At 37.3% G+C, this 18772-nt stretch overlaps 1 protein-coding gene across 1 annotated transcript in view; it reads right to left on the reverse strand.

Annotated features, from left to right (window-relative positions):
- The window catches only part of Vta1 (vesicle trafficking 1), a 78818-nt gene that overhangs the window by 38323 nt on the left and 21723 nt on the right, over positions 1 to 18772 (reverse strand). The window contains exons 2-4 of the mRNA XM_004651156.2: positions 14765 to 14859; positions 11773 to 11900; positions 9811 to 9886 (exon numbers count right to left, since the gene is read on the reverse strand). Of these exons, the coding sequence (XP_004651213.1) occupies positions 9811 to 9886; positions 11773 to 11900; positions 14765 to 14859 (299 nt within the window). The remainder of the gene's footprint in view (positions 1 to 9810; positions 9887 to 11772; positions 11901 to 14764; positions 14860 to 18772) is intronic.

An 18772-nucleotide genomic window follows, 5' to 3' on the forward strand; every position in this document is an offset into this window, starting at 1 on the left:
TGGCACGGTTAATCCTTTATCCTGACTCACTGTTATTGCACGAGGCCTCAAGTCCAGCCAGCTTCAGTTCTGATTCCTGTCTTCTTACACTCTCTAAATGTCCTCACCCAGTACAATGACCCTCTGTACCACGTCATGCTGCCGTCCTTTATTTGCTTCTTCTGAGCCTCATATTTATACATCAAACTTAACCTCACTTTTAGGTTTCACAGCCTTCTTAATATTTATATCCACTCCTTGTTTTCACCCCACAAAATCTGTTCCTCCTCATGAAACAGGGCCTCAGTATGTAGCTTAGGTTTAAACGTAGTACATATTCTAGGTTGATCTGGGACTCATGATGCTCTTGCTACCACCTTATGAGTGCTGGAATTCCAGGGTGTGCCATCATGCCTGGGTTGCAATTCCATTCTTAACAGTTGCTCAAGCCCAAACTCCAGAGACATTTCACCCTTTAAGTTCTCTTAAGTTCTATCAATGTACCTGACTTTCTGGCAGCTTAGTACTAAAAATACTTTCAGAATCTAACAACTTCTCATTTCTACTGTACTGCCTACTGCCCTGCCAATCTTGGTGTGAGCAAGCATCGCCTCTCATCTTGATTACTTTGTACTTCACTGCCCCTTGCACTAAAAGCATGCTCAACAATGTTTGAAACCCTTACTCCCCATCCTACCTATCTTCCTCCCTCTCCTTGCTCTGGACTCAGCCACACTATCCTCCTCGCTGTTTCCTGGAACGACGAAAGGTGGTCCCTTTCTTCTTGAAAACTGTGAACACACTCTGTTGTCTCTTGGCAGAATATCTGTGTGATGCATGTCCTTACCACTTTTCGGGCTTTGCTAATGTGTAATTCTCAGTGAAGCTTTCCTCAAATAACTTGTTTTAATATTCTTATTCTAACTTCAACTTCTCCATGACAATTAGGTATAGTATATAATGTGAACACGTTTCCCATAAGAACAGACTTTTCACCCACTGCCACACCACTAGTACCTAGAAGACCGTGTGGTCACATAGTAGATATTAATAAGTATCTGGTAAATGATCTGTGCACAGATTCTGGAAATCATACTTTTTATCAAGCACCTCACCTGTTTCTAAAGTTGGGTATCAAGAAACAATACTACAAAATCACTGAAAAAGAACAAAGCTGCTTTGTTGTTATTTACATATAAATGTGTATCAAGCTTGAGTATTCATTTTCACTTGGGCTTGCAAAGAAAATTCAGTGGATAGGGTTGAAGTTATTTGCAAAATCCCTCAAGTTATATACAAAAGTATAGCAAACATATTCATGAGAGAGAATTTATAGTTTACATAACATTATAAATTATTTTCAATAGCTTACAAATATTAGGTTTCATTGTGGTATTTTCAAACAAATTTTTGTTTCCTTTCTCTCCTTCTATCCCATTTCTTGTGCGCTCTCCCTACCACTATCATATTATATGTTTCTTTTTGCCTGCCCCCTCTACCGCACCTTTCTGACCACCTCTTGGTTCTCTCCCACAGTCTCTATCTCAAAAATAACACTTCAAAGCAGCAATACAACATGGACTAATAACCTCTAATGTGGTGGCTACATCACAGGTAACACATTAGCATTCTTGGTTGTATTCTCACAAATATTATACAAATGACAATAGTCTTTGTAAGTCCAGAGCAATAAAATATAGTGAGAAATGCTTGATAAACAAGTAATACAAAAACTGGCTAGCATAACAGCTGAAGTATTTATAATCAGTTACTATGTATTTTTTTCTGATAGATTTAACATTTTTGTAGTTGCGTCTTTTTCAAAGTAACCAGAATTTCATTAAGAAGTTTTAAAAAAGGAAAGTAAAACTGTACTTCTAAAATTTAACCCAAATACTTACAGTTATCACTCTATTATCATAATACAGGAATGCATAGTCAAACTAGCCAAGATTTCCAAACAAGGTATGGATGTTATTTATTTAATAATGGAAAATTACAGTTTCATTAAACTTCTAAAAAAGCTTTAATAACACTATAAGGTATTTTCCATACCATCATTCTCCAACTGTTTAAGAGACTGTGTCCCATGTTCTTCCACTGCATATTTGTAAAATCAAGCCCAAGAATGTCAACATCTAACACGACTGTGTAGGCCAGGGCCATAACAACTTCTGTTAACTGTTTCAACAATCCCCTCCACAGTTATTTCTTCCCAGGCAGAGATCAAATCAAGATGCATGAACTGATTTATTTTACCAGGTGCGTTTAGATGCCAATCTGAAATAGCTTGCTCTTTTTACATGGACCTTAAAAAACATTAGTATTATTTGTAAAATACCTATTGACTGGATTTGTCTGATGTCTCTTCATGATTAGGTTCACATTATGTACTCTGAACAACATCACCACAGAAGTGATGCTTGTCTTTCTCAGTTCCTCTCCTAAGGACACACATGATGCTGGTTTGTCCCAACCCTGGGCTGGTAGGTTTCATGATTTGGTTAAAGACATACCAATTTTCTCCCTTAGAAACTTTTAAGCTTTCTCTATGAAGAAACAACGTGAGGATAGATACTTATTGGAATTGAACTGTAAAGTGACTTCTCTATGCTCCTGTCATTTTTTCATCAGTTATTACTGGGCTTATACTAGTATCAGCACAAATTCTTTCCTTCCTCTTCCATTTCCCTTCTTTTCCTTCTCTCTGTCCCTCCTTTACTTCCTCTTTTGTTCTCTCTCTTACTTTCTTTTGAATTAGGGTCTCAACATAGCCAGGCTGGCTCTAAACTGGTATTCTCCTGTCTTAATCCCCGAGTACTGGCACTACAAGTATGTACCATCATAATCAGCTGACACTATGCTTCACAAGGACAATGGGACCCTTGCAAGATTGCTACTGGATTCTAATTAGGATACATTTCCTACTTTCTGGCGTATGAAAGTCCAACCTCACTGAGTGCTTTCTGTGATCCAGCTTGACAGTCCTTGTGTAAGGGTTAGGGGCAACTTCAGAACAGATATTTAGAATGAAATCAGGCTCTCAGGATACTCACTGCAACTGTTGCTTCACTGCTTCTAGATCATCTCATTGTAAAGATATGGGAACTGCTGTGTACAAAGTGTGTGCATGTATGTGTACAAATACACTAAGTCCATATTTATACAAATATGCAACAAATATATAGTTAAAAGCATGATTTATTCCTATAATATCAAATCAACACAAAATAATCATCTTCTATCTTGTATTACAATATATCTAAAAGTGAGAAACCTGTATTTGATCAGTATTTTTACTTATTTTCTCAATCCTAAAGTACAGAGTAAGCAGATTTATAACTGCCAATGTGCCCCAGATATACTAACTCAGTATTTAGTATTTTTGTACTAAAACTGATTTAACTTGAGATACATAAACCGTAAGTGTGTAATTTGATGTTTTGGCAAAGATATACATCAGTATGAAAGCATACCCCTATCATTATATATTATTTTCATCTACCTAGAAAAGTATTTTAATCTCCTTTCAGATCAATTTCCCCTAAAATCTTAAAAAATATTTCTATTTTCATGTACTAGAATACACTTGGTTGCAGCATCTTGTACGTAGGGAATCCTGCAGACTGCACTCTTTCGTTATTCTTTACTTCAGCATGTGTGAAGATTCATTTGCACTGCAGACAACCCCAGTTGTTAATTCCTTGTCAGATCTGAATGAAACCACAATTTGTTAATTACTTGCCCTGATGGCAGACACTTGGGTTCTTTCCAGCCTTTGGGAATTATGAATAAATTCCCTATGAACAAGCTACTTTTTAGACATATGTTTTCATTTCTCTTGGATAAATACCAGAAAAGGAACTGCTGGGTAAATGGGTAGGAGTATGTTTAACTTTATAAAAATTTGCCAAATCTTTTCCCAAAGTAGTTAAAAACACCTAACATTTCCACTAAGCAAAGCATGAAAGATCTTGTTTTTCTATATTCTAGACAACATTTAAATGGCCAGTCTTTATTCATTTTAGTTAATTTTACTGATTTTTAAAACTATTTATCAGTGACTAAAAAGGATTTTAAAATCTGCAAGAGGAAAAATTTTAACATTTGCATTTTGTTAAAATTTGTTTCATACAGTTTTGAAATCTTATTAGGAATATAGACACATGAAACCATACTTTGTTTTTGATCAACTGATCTCTTTACTATTATATAATGTCCCAATTCACTTCCAGTAGCATTCTTGCATGTTCTTATACTTAATATTGTTATTTAGGAGTACTTTTTTATTGTATTTGATTTGAGTGGGTTTTTTTTCTATAGCTTTATTTTTCTGAATTGAATACTTTTTCCCCTACAGTTTTATTTTCCAAGTATCTACTTATATTATTTAGAGATCTCATTAAAGATATACAGATGCTTATTTTTACAGCTAGCCTAAAAAACAAAAAACAAAACAAACAAACAAAAAAACCCTCTACTTTTACATTGAAGTGTTGGTCCATTTTTGCTTAAAGAGTGTGGTGACCCAACTGTATTTACGTCTACAGTTTATTGTTTTGTTTTATATTTTCTTTTAAAATTCCTATTCCCTGTCCTTTTAGATTTATCAAACACATAAATATATTTGCCATATATATAATTTTATTGTAATTTGTACTTGCCCATATTAGAATTTGACACATAATTTGAATGAATTAAGAATGTGTAGGTACTTTCTGAGGTCAACTCTGTTGCTATATCCAGTTTTCATTCTTGCTTGTAACCCAAGCTTCTACATGCTTCATTTTCCTTTATCCAGAAAACCTTTATTTCCAGCTATTCTTGAGTGCACATGTGTTATCACTGAATTCACATGCTTAGACATGTCTTATTTTATCTTCATGTTTCACAGTTAACATTGGTATAGACATAGTTCTGGGTAGACACATTTCTTTTCTTCTTTGCCTTTCAGCCCTTGATTATGTCGTCACATTACCTTCTGGTCTGTCAGCCTGTCTCTCTCCTCCAAAACAAACATCCTCCCAAATATCGAGACCCTGCATATGATGCATGGACCTCACAGGCCTGACTGTGATGTTCTCAGGTGTGACACTCATTCTATTAATTGGTATTCTTGAAGTTTCTTTAGTGCAAAATGCATTTTTATTGGAGTTAAAAAAAATCTGTGGTCATTAGCTCTTCAAATATATTATTTTCATTTAAGTATAATGTAAATATGTAAGACTAATTTTGATAGTTTCCACCAAAGTTTCCACACATTTGCTAACAGGCTTTCTAAGTAGTCATGGGGCATCATGCATGGCATAGTCTATCCATCATCATGCATGATAGGTGATGCTTTATACTTTGAGGACAAGTTGAAAGAATTCTGTATTTTGGAATATTTGAGATTTTTGGATTAGGGATGCTCAAGTGGTGGTCTACTGCAGGTATTCCAGAATCTGAAACATTTTTGGTCCTAAGTACCTTGGATAAGAGATACTAAAAAGAAATTGGAAATATTTTTAAAAACTCATGGGGAATCAGACTTCTATTTTGTATGTCTTTAAAAATTGTTATTCTTAGAACTCATTTTTATTTTCCAAAATTAATCTTCAAAATATGGAACATTAAATAAATAGAAATGGTTGAATCATTACCATAGAGTTTGGCAAATGTTATCTTGATATAGCACCTGGGAAAGGGTACTTCCATTCCTATGACCTCTGGTCTTCTCACATCATTCAGTCCCTAAAGTTGAAACATGGTATATGTATACCTAATCACAATGCCAGACAAACAGCAAGAACTACAAATGGAAACCTTTGTTTAACCTCAACTATTAACATGCCATGTATTATCAGACATTCTTTTAAGCTAGAGCATAAGCCTTATGAAGGTTGACTAAGATATCAGATGAACTTGACTCCCCCACCCATTAATAGAAACAATAAATCTTAGTATTACCTGTTACCAGTAATTTGTGGCAGTATAAAATCTTATCAGCCAGATACTATGAAGGACAAAAGCTACACCATTACCTGTTCCTCAATGCTTGCATCAGTGGACTAAACTGATAGTGCAAGAAGGAAGCCTACCTATGTTCCTCACTGGACAGGAAGATTACACAGGCACCAAGGAAGAAAAAGAAAACACCTGCATTTTGAACATCCTTGCTTAGTCTATATAACACATAAAGTTAAGCAAGTAATACAAAGCCTAGCATGTGGGCTTACACCTACAATCCTAGTGTTGAGGGAGGACTGCTGTGAGTTCAAGGCCAATTTGGGCACTATAAGCGAGATCATGTTTCAGGGAATGTAATGTATTACTCTAGTGATTTTATTCTTGTTGTTGTTACTTTGTTTTGTTGTTTCTGAGGCAGTGTCTCACTCTGGCCCAGGTTGGAACTCATTCTGTACTTCCAGGCTGGCCTTGAACTCACAGTGATCTTCCTACCTTTGCCTTTCCAGGCTGGAATAAAGGCGTGTAGCAACATGCTGGGCAATTTCACCCTTTAAACTAAAAGAACTGACTTCAAGAGACTTTCAACAATATCCAAAGTTTATATATCACAGATATGACTAAAATACTGAGAAGTTATATAAAACACAGTTAAAGGTGTTAACCACAGACATGAAAATAAATCAGAAATCTAATAGTTGAGAAATAGAATAGTTGCAGGTGGAAACTAAAGAAAATGTACACTATTTAATTTTCTATAACTATGAGTAATAACATGAAATTAAAAGGGAAAAATATCAGGAACAGTACCAAGAAAAATGCTATGAGTAAATGAGTTCTGTAACTTTTAGAAGAGCTATGGAAGAAGTTCTGTCTAAACAGATCTGAATATTATTTGGATCTCCAGGTAGAAAAAATGAAAAGCCACCCAGAGTAAAATTTGAAATATCAACTCATCTGCTGCTTTTTAAATTCTGCGATTTTACTTGGAGCAAATTTACTCAGTGCCAAATGAGGAGAATAAAACAAAATCTTCTCTTCAAATTATTTGTAGTATGATGCTTTCCTAAATATGATACACAAAATTAAGTTGATGTGTTCATAGTGTAAAAGTCATACAGTCAGGAGTCTTGTCTAAATAAAGGTTGAACAGTTGAGGAAATGGACAAATGTATACAAGAGCCAGAGTTAGACAGCTAGGACTTGAAGAGAAGGTAAATCAAAGCCAAACTCTTTAGAAATGTACTCTCCACAGTGAAAACTGATGAGACCATGTACAAACAGAACTATAAACAAAAACAGACACTGGTACAAGCTGGATATGGGATATTCTTGAAAGCCAGAATGTCTCCAAATTCTTCAATGAAACAATGACACAGGAAAATGAACAGGATTGGGACTCAAAATAGTAAACTGCCTTAATGTAGCTTGAGACTCAAGTTGCCTTTTTAAAAAGGGCTGCAATTTCAAATAGAAGAAAATAATCAGAAGACACAAATCCCCACCCTGAGAGCCACACTGACGGCAGGCGGTGGTCAAGTACCTCATGTCTGCATTTACCACCTGTAGTGTGGCTGGACTATAGTCTGCCTTCCTTCTTTCCAGAACTGTTTGCTACCATCTCTTCAGTAGTGATTCTTTTCAGTGTCATTCACACAACCTATATAGTTGGTTCTCCTACCCCTCCTAGTGCAGCTCCTAATCTAGAACTCTTGCTGTCTTTTGTCACTTGCTTTTTTACTGTTCTGTGCTCCTACTTCTCATATCATATCTGAACCTGTAACTGTAGCCTGGCCAAGCTGTAAAGCACACCAGAAATTGAGAAAAACCAAATTCTGAGGTACGATGGTGCAGTTCTGACAATCACTGTCTCTTTTCTTTTAGGATAATTTTCTTACCTGATGAGTGGGAACTGTAAATTTCTTTTTTTTTTTTCATTTTTTATTTAAGATTTTATTTTCATTTATTTATTTCAGACAGAGAGAAGGAGAGAAAGAAAGAAGGAAAGAAAGAAGAAAGAGAATGGGCATGCCAGGGCCTCTAGCCACTGCAAACAAACTCCAGATGCATGTGCCACCATGTGCATCTGGCTTATGTGGGACCTGGAGAATCAAACCTGGGTCTTTAGGCTTCACAGGCATGTGCCTTAACTGCTAAGCCATCTCTCCAGCCCTATTTCTTCTTTTTTTAATTGAGACAGTGTTTAAAATTTTCCCCCTAATCTTTCCAGATCTAAACTGGCCTCAACCTGAGATCCTCTTACCTCAACTTTCTAAGTGCTGAGATTACAGAAATATAATAGTTTGCCCAGTTCTGTAAATACTTTAGAATTATAAAACAGTATAAAAGCAATAACTGTCCTGATTATACAGTGTGATAATTTGAAACCATGAAAATAAAGCAACAATGATTCTGTCCTCCCCTTGTTTTGTTGCTATTTTAAGCTTCCATTTTTCTCAGCATTCTTCCTGGAGCAAGTGGAACCAATTGTGAAGACAGTTTCAGCTGTGTTGATAAGCTGCAGCATATCATGTAGTCAGATCACACCACCGAGGATCTCCCACAGTGAACGTACAGGTAACAGAGTCCTGGATGTACACAAGGTGTAGATATACTTAAAGTCTACCTGTCCTCAAACTAATACTTATTCCACTGGTCTGTTAACTGTCTTTGTGTCTCCAGTTTTTTCAAAGTGTAAGACAAAAGTAAAGTGGAAGTGGATGTGGAAAGGAGGGAGGGAGGGAGTTAAAACTTCTCTGAGTGACTAGTTTACACTCATGTTTTTTAAAATAACTTAGCCAATGTCTTAGGAATACATGTTACAGCGGTCTGTGTTGCATTTATTTATATACTTAGCACTTAAATCATCAGTAAGTAAGAACCACGGGTTTACACTAAGGGTCTGTGAAAGAGGGCAGATACCACTGGCTGCCTCGCTTATCTATGCTTGCAGGAGCTGGTAAAAATCACAGCTAGTGTGTAATCCTCTGTACCCCACTCTAATAAAGCATCATTTAATACTACTGGCATTTTAAACCATGCGTTTTTAAACACCTACACCTCAGTACTCAATTAAGTCCTGCAATTCTAGAAATGGAAAATAATAGAACCACATAGCAAACCAAAAAGAAAACAATGTCAATGAGGCTCAGTGGCATGGCTGGCCTCAGGACAGTGTGGCTGGCAAGTGCATCATCTCACCAGTACTCTTTCCTTGTCGGCTGACATATTCCCTCCAGTCTGGTTACAGTCACAAATCAATTCACCTATCTAGTCATGCACAGATGAAGACCACTGCATTATCAGATGGATAAAAGTAACACTGTACTAAAGCCTTTTGTAAGTTTTCATACACATATATATAAAACTTATATACTCATATTTCCCCCTAAACCACTCCAGATCTCTCCAGCTACTTAGAATTTCTAAGTTAGCAGGCTGAGGACTGACATGGCGGAAGACAGGTTTGGCCATTAACTGGGAACATCTTAAGTCTTGGCCCTGATAGTTATAATGTTAAAACAATGAAGCTGGGCTTCACAATTTTGGCAGTTTCAGTGTCAAAGGACCATGTGCCTACATGTAGGAACATGGGTGAAGGGATCTTTCCTGGGAAAGGAGAGTCTGGGGAGGCCAGAAGAGGAATGGGAGAATGTGGGCGGAGCCAGCACTGGCTTTTGCAGTCTTCACCAACACTAGACCTCTGCCCACTTTTTGTCACTGCTGAAAGTATAATTATCTTTTTTACTAGCCACTGTTAGAAAGTAAAATGAGACAAAACAGCTTCTTTAATGTTTTGTCATAGTAAGTAAATAATGTAACAATATAACTGATGAGTAGCCACACTCCTCATGTGCAGCTAGTAAGAATGAAGGAGTCACTCACCTCATCAGTGAGCTCGCCAAATACGGTTATGACATCTATTAGTAGACTTGCAGTATAGAAGGACTTGATCATGTTTCTGGGAAAGAGAGGTGTTAAAATTTAAATGAAAAATAGTAGTCAAATGTAGCATTAGTCATGTACCCATTCGGAAAAAAAATAATCTAATGTTTATAAAAGCAATCTGAAGTGTCTTATATAAAAATAAAATTTCAAAATATAATGAAATTCTTTCCTTAAAATATATTTTTTTATTTATTAAAGACAGAGAAAGAGGCAGAGAGAGAGAGAGAGAGAGAGAGAGAGAGAGAGAGAGAGAGAATGAACAGGCACAGCAAGGCCTCTAGCCACTGCAAACTCCACACATATGTGCAGCTTTGTCCATCTGGCTCATGTGGGTACTGGGGAACCCAACCCAGGTCCTTAGGCTTCACAGGCAAGCACCTTAACTGCTAAGCCATCTCTCTGGCCTCACAATATAATTCTTTTGCTAATATTACCATCACACACAGGCTATAAAATTCTATTGTAGTTTGATTTTAATATACATAGCATTGTCTGACTCTATATAAAAATATTATGCATTTCTTTATATTTTTTTTTAAATTTTTCTTTTTATTTATTTATTTATTTATTTGAGAGCGACAGACACAGAGAGAAAGACGGATAGAGGGAGAGAGAGAGAATGGGCGCACCAGGGCTTCCAGCCTCCAGACGCGTGCGCCCCCTTGTGCATCTGGCTAACGTGGGACCTGGGGAACCGAGCCTCGAACCGGGGTCCTTAGGCTTCACAGGCAAGCGCTTAACCGCTAAGCCATCGCCCCAGCCCCATTTCTTTATATTTTAATACTATTATAATAATGACCATTGGCTGGTGAATTTTTTTTTTTTTAATTTTTGAAAGAGCAAGAGGGGGAGAAAGAGAGAGAGAATTGGTGCACCAGGGCCTGAGCCACTGCAATCGAACTCCAGATGGTTGTGCTACACAGTCGGCATGTGTGACCTTGTGCTTGCCTCACCTTTGTGAGTCTGGCTTATGTGGATTCTGGAGAGTTCAGTATTGCATCCTTAGGCTTCACAGGCAAGCGTCTTAACTGCTAAGCCATCCCTCCAGATCCTGTTTTGTCTTTGAGACAGGGTTGCACAAGATAGCCTTGGCCTGGGGCTGGAGAGATGGCTTAGCAGTTAAGCGCTTGCCTGTGAGGCCTAAGGACCGCGGTTCGAGGCTCGGTTCTCCAGGTCCCACGTTAGCCAGATGCACAAGGGGGCACACGCGTCTGGAGCTCGTTTGCAGAGGCTGGAAGCCCTGGCGCGCCCATTCTCTCTCTCTCCCTCTATCCGTCTTTCTCTCTGTGTCTGTTGCTCTCAAATAAATAAATAAATAAATAAATAAATAAATTTATTTAAAAAAAGATAGCCCTGCCTTGCCTCAAACTACAGCTGATCCCCTGGTCTCTGTATCCCAATACTGGGGTTACAGATGTGTGCTCCCACACCAAACATGGTTAGCGTAGTTTTCAAGTTTCATCATTGGCTCAGCATGTGATTTTGCTAAAATAAATCTTTAGTTTCTTAAATGGCTAATTAGGATAACTTTAATGGGAAAATGAGTGTGCCATTTTTGTTAAAAATGAAGGCCTTCATTTGTAATGCAAAATAATTGCTGATCTAAATTTTTTTTTTTTTTTTTTGGTTATTTAAGGTAGGGTCTCACTCTGGCTCAGGCACCTGGAATTCACTATGTAGTCTCAGGGTGGCCTCGAACTCATAGCGATCCTCCTACCTCTGCCTCCTGAGTGCTGGGATTAAAGGCGTGTGCCACCACACCCAGCTGATCTACAATTTAAATTAAAACAACGCTGAAAACATTAAACAGAAATAGAAAAAGTATTAGACTAAAAACTAGATAATCCTGGTTTTACAGTAATGAGTTGAGAAATATTTCATTTTCCTGTCTTTACTGACTTGTGAAATCGTCCAGCACGATCTTCATTGTCTGCATACAGAAACATTTTCAAAGCGTACGTCTCCAGATGGGCGCAGCCAACGATTTCTTGAGTAACAGCTTCATTATCACCCAACTGCTTCTTAAGCTAAAATGACATCATACACACAACTCAAGATTTTGTATTCATAAGTTAAATAATCCTAAAGTCACCTTAAATAATTTTACATTCACTTCAACAAAAGTTCAATCAATGAATTTTACAAAAGGAAAGCGGCTTTCATCTCAATTCATTGTATTTAAATAAGGTCTAATTCTTACACAACTAAGAAATAACTCATGAAAATCTAAAAGTATAATTTAGTTTTAAAGATACAAATAAGGAGAACCAAAAAGAGTATCTCCAAGTATCCTTGTTAAGTATCAAATCCTTCTAAATATCCTACAAACTCATACTAAAAAATTAAATTTGAAAATTCTTTCTTAAGCATATTTAAAATTTTAACTTCATGGGCTGGAGAAATGGCTTAGTGGTTAAGCGCTTGCCAATGAAGCCTAGGGACACAGGTTCGAGGATCAATTCTCCAGGACCCACGTTAGCCAGATGCACAAGGGGGCGCATGTGTCTGGAGTTCGTTTGCAGGGGCTGGAGGCCCTGGCACGCCCATTCTCTCTTTCTGCTTCTTTCTCTCTCTGTCACTTTCAAATAAATAAATAAATAAATGAACAACAACAACAACAAAAATTTTAACTTCATGCCATTTCAGTTCCTATAAAACATACAAAAAAGACTGGAAGGATAACTATGTCTCAGATATTATCCTTCAGAATGTCATGTATAAAAGAATAAATTTTACCAGATTATTTTAAATTCTCAAATGAACACAAGTTACAACTATGTAAATTCTCAATTTGTATGTATGTGTTTATATGTATGTATGTACACACACACACACACACACACACACACACGTATACAGAATATTTTAAAACAACTTCTTTTCCTCCCTAGGATTGTCATACTGGAATAAGATGATTTTCTGGCATATTAGATTTGAATACCATCTTACTGTTTAAAAATTTCATTCATGAAAGATGTTGCAAAGTATTTTCAGTTTTAAAAAGTTTCAGGATTTTCTACTAAGTCAGCAAAAGTAAATAGTCTTATAATTAAAATGAAATAACATAGGGTCCAGAAAAGATTTAATGTTGAAGTTAAAAGAAATTTGGAATAGGATTACAATTACCCTAAATGAAAACAGAACCTCTCACCCAGGCTTACTTATAACGTAACATAATGTATTAAAACTACTGGTTTATGTGTGCGGCAGGTTTAACCCTAAAAATATTTAATGGAAAGAGCCACTTCATCTTACCCTTAAGTGAAAATAACTGACAAAAACATTGTTACATATTTGAAGAGTTTTAAACTATAATACAAATATACTATCACACAGAAATTTGTTCTAGTGGGGAATAAACTTGTTATTTAATTTTACTGATAAGTCCCTACATAGACTCAATTTAATGCTTTACTATATGTAATTCTGAGTTTTGTCTTATTCCAAAGCTAATTTCTTTTTTTTGTAATATATATATTTTTATTTGTTTATTTGAGAGTGACAGAGAAAGAGTGATAGAGAGAATGGGCACGCCAGGGCCTCCAGCCACTGCAAAGGAACTCCAGACGCATGTGCCCCCTTGTGCATCTGGCTAACGTGGGTCCTGGGGAATCGAGCCTCAAACCAGGGTCCTTAGGCTTCACAGGCAAGCACTTAACCACTAAGCCATCTCTCCAGCCCCAAAGCTAATTTCTTACTCACTATATTATATATAAAATGCCTCTGAGAGTTGGAATTTTACAGATACACTATTCTGTGTGAGAGAAAGTGTCTACCACCTACCCTCCCAGAAGACAGCACTCAAATTCATACTCTGCCCATGGAAGCAGCATTACAAATGAAGGCTAGACAAGCCCTGGGGACGGCTGAATTCCTTTCCTAGTGACACAAAGCCCACCCTAAACAGATTAAAGAATCAGATGACAGAAACTCTGAATGAGTAGGTCAAAGAGCCATAGCAAGGTAGAGAGACACTAGAGTCCATGGATGCTTAATACAACTAAGCTAGAAGTCCTGTTGGAATAGGCTTGGATCTGAATAACATTTCAAAAACACTGAAGACAATAGAAAGCTATGGACTGAGTAGTGAAAGTGTGTTGACTATATTAGAATAAACTTTTTCCCTCTAAACAAAATGCCAGGCATGGTGGTGGACAAATTAAGAGAATCTTGTGAGTTCAAGGCTAGGCTGGGGCTACAGAGTGAGTAAGTTTCAGGTCAGCATGGGCTAAAGTGAGACCCTATATCCTGGGAAGGGAAGGGGAAATGATGCAAATAATCAAATAAACAGGTTTCTAATTCTCAGCAGGCCATATAACTAAAACAAATAGGAAGTAAGCCACAGCTATCACTGTAACAGCCTTGTGGGTGTATGGTGTGGGAAAAACATCAATGTGGCATAGCCCTTGACATTAAGAGAAACAACCTAGGCACCTGGGCACAGGAGTCACAGGGTAGAACGCTGATTCCTCAGACCACTAAGGCTGGCAATGCAGTCTTTACCCAGTGACAGCCCAACCTATTCAATTTTCTACTATTTCCTTCAAAATTCCTTTTACTAAATGAATAATTCATAGAACAATTTAATAATTCCCAAATTAATCATGTACAGGACAACATTAGGGAAGGTTAACTGGCTTCATTGCCCAAGAAATAATAAGACAAAACCAATTATAGTATTTTTTATGCAAAGTAAAAACCGACTTTATGCTTATAACTCCCCTGACATAGGGTATAAATGGTTAAAAAAAATCTTCATTTTGTTCCCAGTGGTATTGACATCACTGAAGATGCTAGGAAGAACTAGAATGACAACACATACCTGCAAGTTCACATAAAGTAAAATGCCCCTTAAAATCATCAGTTAATAAATTATCAGTATGCAACTTACAGCTTCTAACTGATCCATCAGCTTTGATAAAAATTTACGACATTCAGGAGTTTTACTATCAATCTTCATTCCAGTTTGCATTGCATATAAACGACCTGCAAAGAAAAGAAAATTCAATTGACTTGAAGAATTATACATCTATACATATATTTACTTTAAAAACATTCTGAACTGTACTGGATGAACATATTGCATATTGGTCATATTCTCATCAGATTATACTCTTATATTTTCCCTTCTCCTCTTTCTGTTTTTCCTTTCCTTTCCTCTTTCCTTTCCCCTTTCCTTTCCTTCCTCTCCCCCCTCTCGCTCGCTCGTTCTCTCACTCTCTCTCTTTCCTTCTTCTTTCCTTTCTTCCTTTCCTTTCCTTTCCTTTCCTTTCCTTTCCTTTCCTTTCCTTTCCTTTCCTTTCCTTTCCTTTCCTTTCCTTTCCTTTCCTTTCCTTTCCTTTCCTTTCCTTTCCTTTCCTTTCCCTTCCTTCCTCCCTCCCTCCCTCTCTTCCTTCCTTCCTTCCTTCCTTCCTTTCTTTCTTTCTCCTTGATTCTACTTACTTCTCCCTTGCAAAGCTATAGCTAAAAGCTGAACCTCCCCACTGACACAGTCACCCAGGCAAAGAACAGGCCCAGTTCCTGATTGGAGACATGGAAACACACAAACAGCTCTTGGTGACTGATGACTGGGCTAGCACTTCACTTCTCCATATCTCAGTCCAGTCATTTTTAACAACTTATTTCTCTAGCCACAAAGTTTGTAAAACCTGAAGACAAAGAAACTCACTGAAGGCTGGGGAAATGGCTAAGCAGTTAAGGCATATGCCTATGAAGCCTAAGGACCCCGGTTCAATTCCCCAGAACCCAAGTAAACCAGATGCACAACAGGCTACATGCATCTGGAGTTCGTTTGCAGTGGCTAGAGGCCATGGTGTGCCCATTCTCTCTCCCCCAAATAAATAAAATAAAATACAGAAATTCACTGATAATCCACTTTCTGGGAACCCTCTTGTTTTAGAGAGCTTTTTACTCTTGATGTTTTTGCTTTTCAACAGGCAGTCTGTCTTTGGGTCCTCTCTCCTATGGAATCTCCCAGTATGAGAGCTTTTCACTCTGATTTTTCTATACAATAAAGTTAGCTTCTTCTGTGCAATAGCATTTTTGTACTAATCTTGTTTTCTCTTTATAGTGAGGTTTCTCCTTTATAACTCATCCTTCATTCCCTGTGAGATTCATTCAGAGAGATTCACGACAAACATAACCATGAGGAGTAATTTCTGGCACTTGAGTTCCTAAGTTAAGCCCACCTAGGAACTGAGATAGGGCTTCTTCCTCTCAAAGAGAACCTTTTCATAAGCACACACCCACATTTCTTAAACTCAGGAAAAATTGATAGCATTAAACATAGAATGAGGCAGTTTAGCACTAGTTTGGGCTCCAAAAGTGGCTGGAAGCAGGAAATGTCCTTGAGCCTGTGAGAAGGAATCTACTTCTTGGTTATATATTTTTCCCAAAAGAAGTCCTTGTAGCCACCACCTAGTGGAGGCCAGAAATGTCAGAAGGGTTCCCTTTCCCTAGAGACTAGACAATGCATCTGCATACCTGGCATGGGAACTGGACTGACCAGATCAGACCCTATTGAGAAAGACCCCAGTCAGAGTTACCATGGCGGGAACCCTCTTACTGTACAGCTCTGCCTTCCTTCCTTCTCTTAAGCTCTTTAATAAAATCGTTCTAAACAACACCTTCTGTGGTTTCATTCTCCAAGTTCATTAGATAAGGACCTGGAGGCCCCTTAGCGGAAGTTTTGTATGACCATGACCATCAGGCACCCTAGTTAGTGGGCTAATGCCCAACCAAGAGCTGAGAATGGCTCAGTTGCTCTCAAAGGCACCCCAAATTCCCTTATCAAAATCATGTCAGTCTGAGGACCTCACTGTCTGAGTTCATAGTTTCCTGACTATTGAAAAGGTGTTAGGTACTTACTGGGTATCTTGGTATTCTATTTTATGGATCCGGGCAGACATCAGAACTCTGATACAAAACTAGTTTTCCTTTTGACAAATGATAAGTAGAAATGGGTGGGGGTGTGTGGGCTGAACCCTGGGCCTCATGCAAGTGAACTATAACCTTAGCCTGTAGAAATTCTTTATACATTATGAATGAGCGAGATACATTTTTTCCCTCACTCAAAGACCCAATGAAATCTTCTGAAATTGTCAAATATCACTGTTTTAGTTATTTCTTCTTACCATGCAATCATCATCTATTTATTTATGCTTTTGTATCTACACTAACTAGAATTTAACTGCACAATGACATCTTTCTGGTTTGCCGATGAATCCCTGGCATGTAGAGTAATGGTTAGCTTTTGATAAACATTTTATGAATAAACACATGAATGAACGAATAGCTCATTCTGTCCCAATGATTTAAATGTCACTTTTATCACTCATTATCATATATTATGTTTTCATCATACAACAGAGCCTAACTGTGCATGCTGCAGTGTTAGTCTATTAGTGTATTGCTGTTTTATTTATGAGTTTTAAAATAAGGCTTAGAAAATGTTAGTTTTCCTTAGGTTTTTCAAATTTAGTTACATCTAACTGATAAAATTCTCTGGAAAACATATATTAACATACCCATAATACATTCATCCATATTTTTCTTTTACCTGTGTCTTTAATTTTAGTTATTTTTATCTGAAAGAAATGCTTTCAGTACTAGGACTTTAAGACTATATCATGTTATGGGGTTGAAGTTTACTAATAAAATTTAAGGATTTGATCCATCTAGGTTTTAAACAAAGAGTACAAAACATGGGGTTTCATCTGTGCACAGCCACACTAACACCCAGGCAAATGCTGTACTCCTTTAATTTCAGCACCTGTGAGGCTGAAGTAGGAGGATCACTGTGAATTCAAGGGCAGCCTGTGGCTGCAGAGTGAATTTCAGATCACCCTGGACTACACTGAGACCCTACCTTGAAAAAAATGAAAGAAGGGTTGGAAAGATGGCTTAGCCGTTAAGGCACGTGCTTGTGAACCCTAAGGACCCAGGTTCAGTTCCGCAGTATCCATGTAAGTGCATCTGGAGTTCGGTTGCAGTGGCTAGAGGCCCCGGTGCTCTTATTCTCTATCTGCCTCTTTCTCTCTCTCCAAAAATAAACAAATAAAGATTTTTTAAATGAAAGACAAACAAAAGCATTGCACTTCCTCTTCACACTAGCCAGCAATGAAGGCTAACACAAGTAGTATCTAATTAAGTTTTCTATATGATGATCGATGTGGATGCTATAATGTAAAGATAATGTATAATATAAGTATGTGGGTCAAAAAAGAAAGAAAGAAAAGGTAAAGAAAAGAAAAGCCAATGAACCTAGTGATATTCTCAGTCACTGGTCTGTTTTCCTCATACACCTATCCTAGGGCCTTCCTTATCCACTCTTACCCTCTGAAGTACAAACAATGAACACTCTTTTTCAAACCACTTGTATTACTTTCCAGTTGGCTAAGTTTTGTGCCTATTTCAGTATACTCCCTTTTACTTAAAACCTGACAGAACTTCCTGATCACTTCTCTTCTGTGAGCCATTTATGCATTTTCAGGTTTGTGCTCCATTCTTTGTAAGACATGTCCCATGATCCTCTTAATATAGTGGTGACAATCACTGTGCCTAGCCTTTGAATTTTGGAATGTTGTCTTAAAATACATAGGCCTAAGGTGTTTAGATGCTCAAAATAAGCATTTATGACTCTCCTACATGGAATAAATCTAAGCTTGGAAAGTTGTTTTATCTTCAGAGCTTTAATATAAAGTTACATATGATTTTTCTGTGTTTCCTCCTATAGCTTAATTTTTCAAATCTAATGTAAAATGCAACCTACCCCCAAGTTATTGTCACCTTTTCAAAAATCGCTCTCTGAGTTTTTCCTTTTCTAATGATTTGTGGCTTTGTCCTTAATACATTGAATTTGGCATATCTTCTGGCCATTTGAGTTTGCTGATCCCCTAGA

The sequence above is a fragment of the Jaculus jaculus genome, chromosome 9, assembly GCF_020740685.1.
Source record: "Jaculus jaculus isolate mJacJac1 chromosome 9, mJacJac1.mat.Y.cur, whole genome shotgun sequence".
Classification (NCBI taxonomy): domain Eukaryota; kingdom Metazoa; phylum Chordata; class Mammalia; order Rodentia; family Dipodidae; genus Jaculus; species Jaculus jaculus.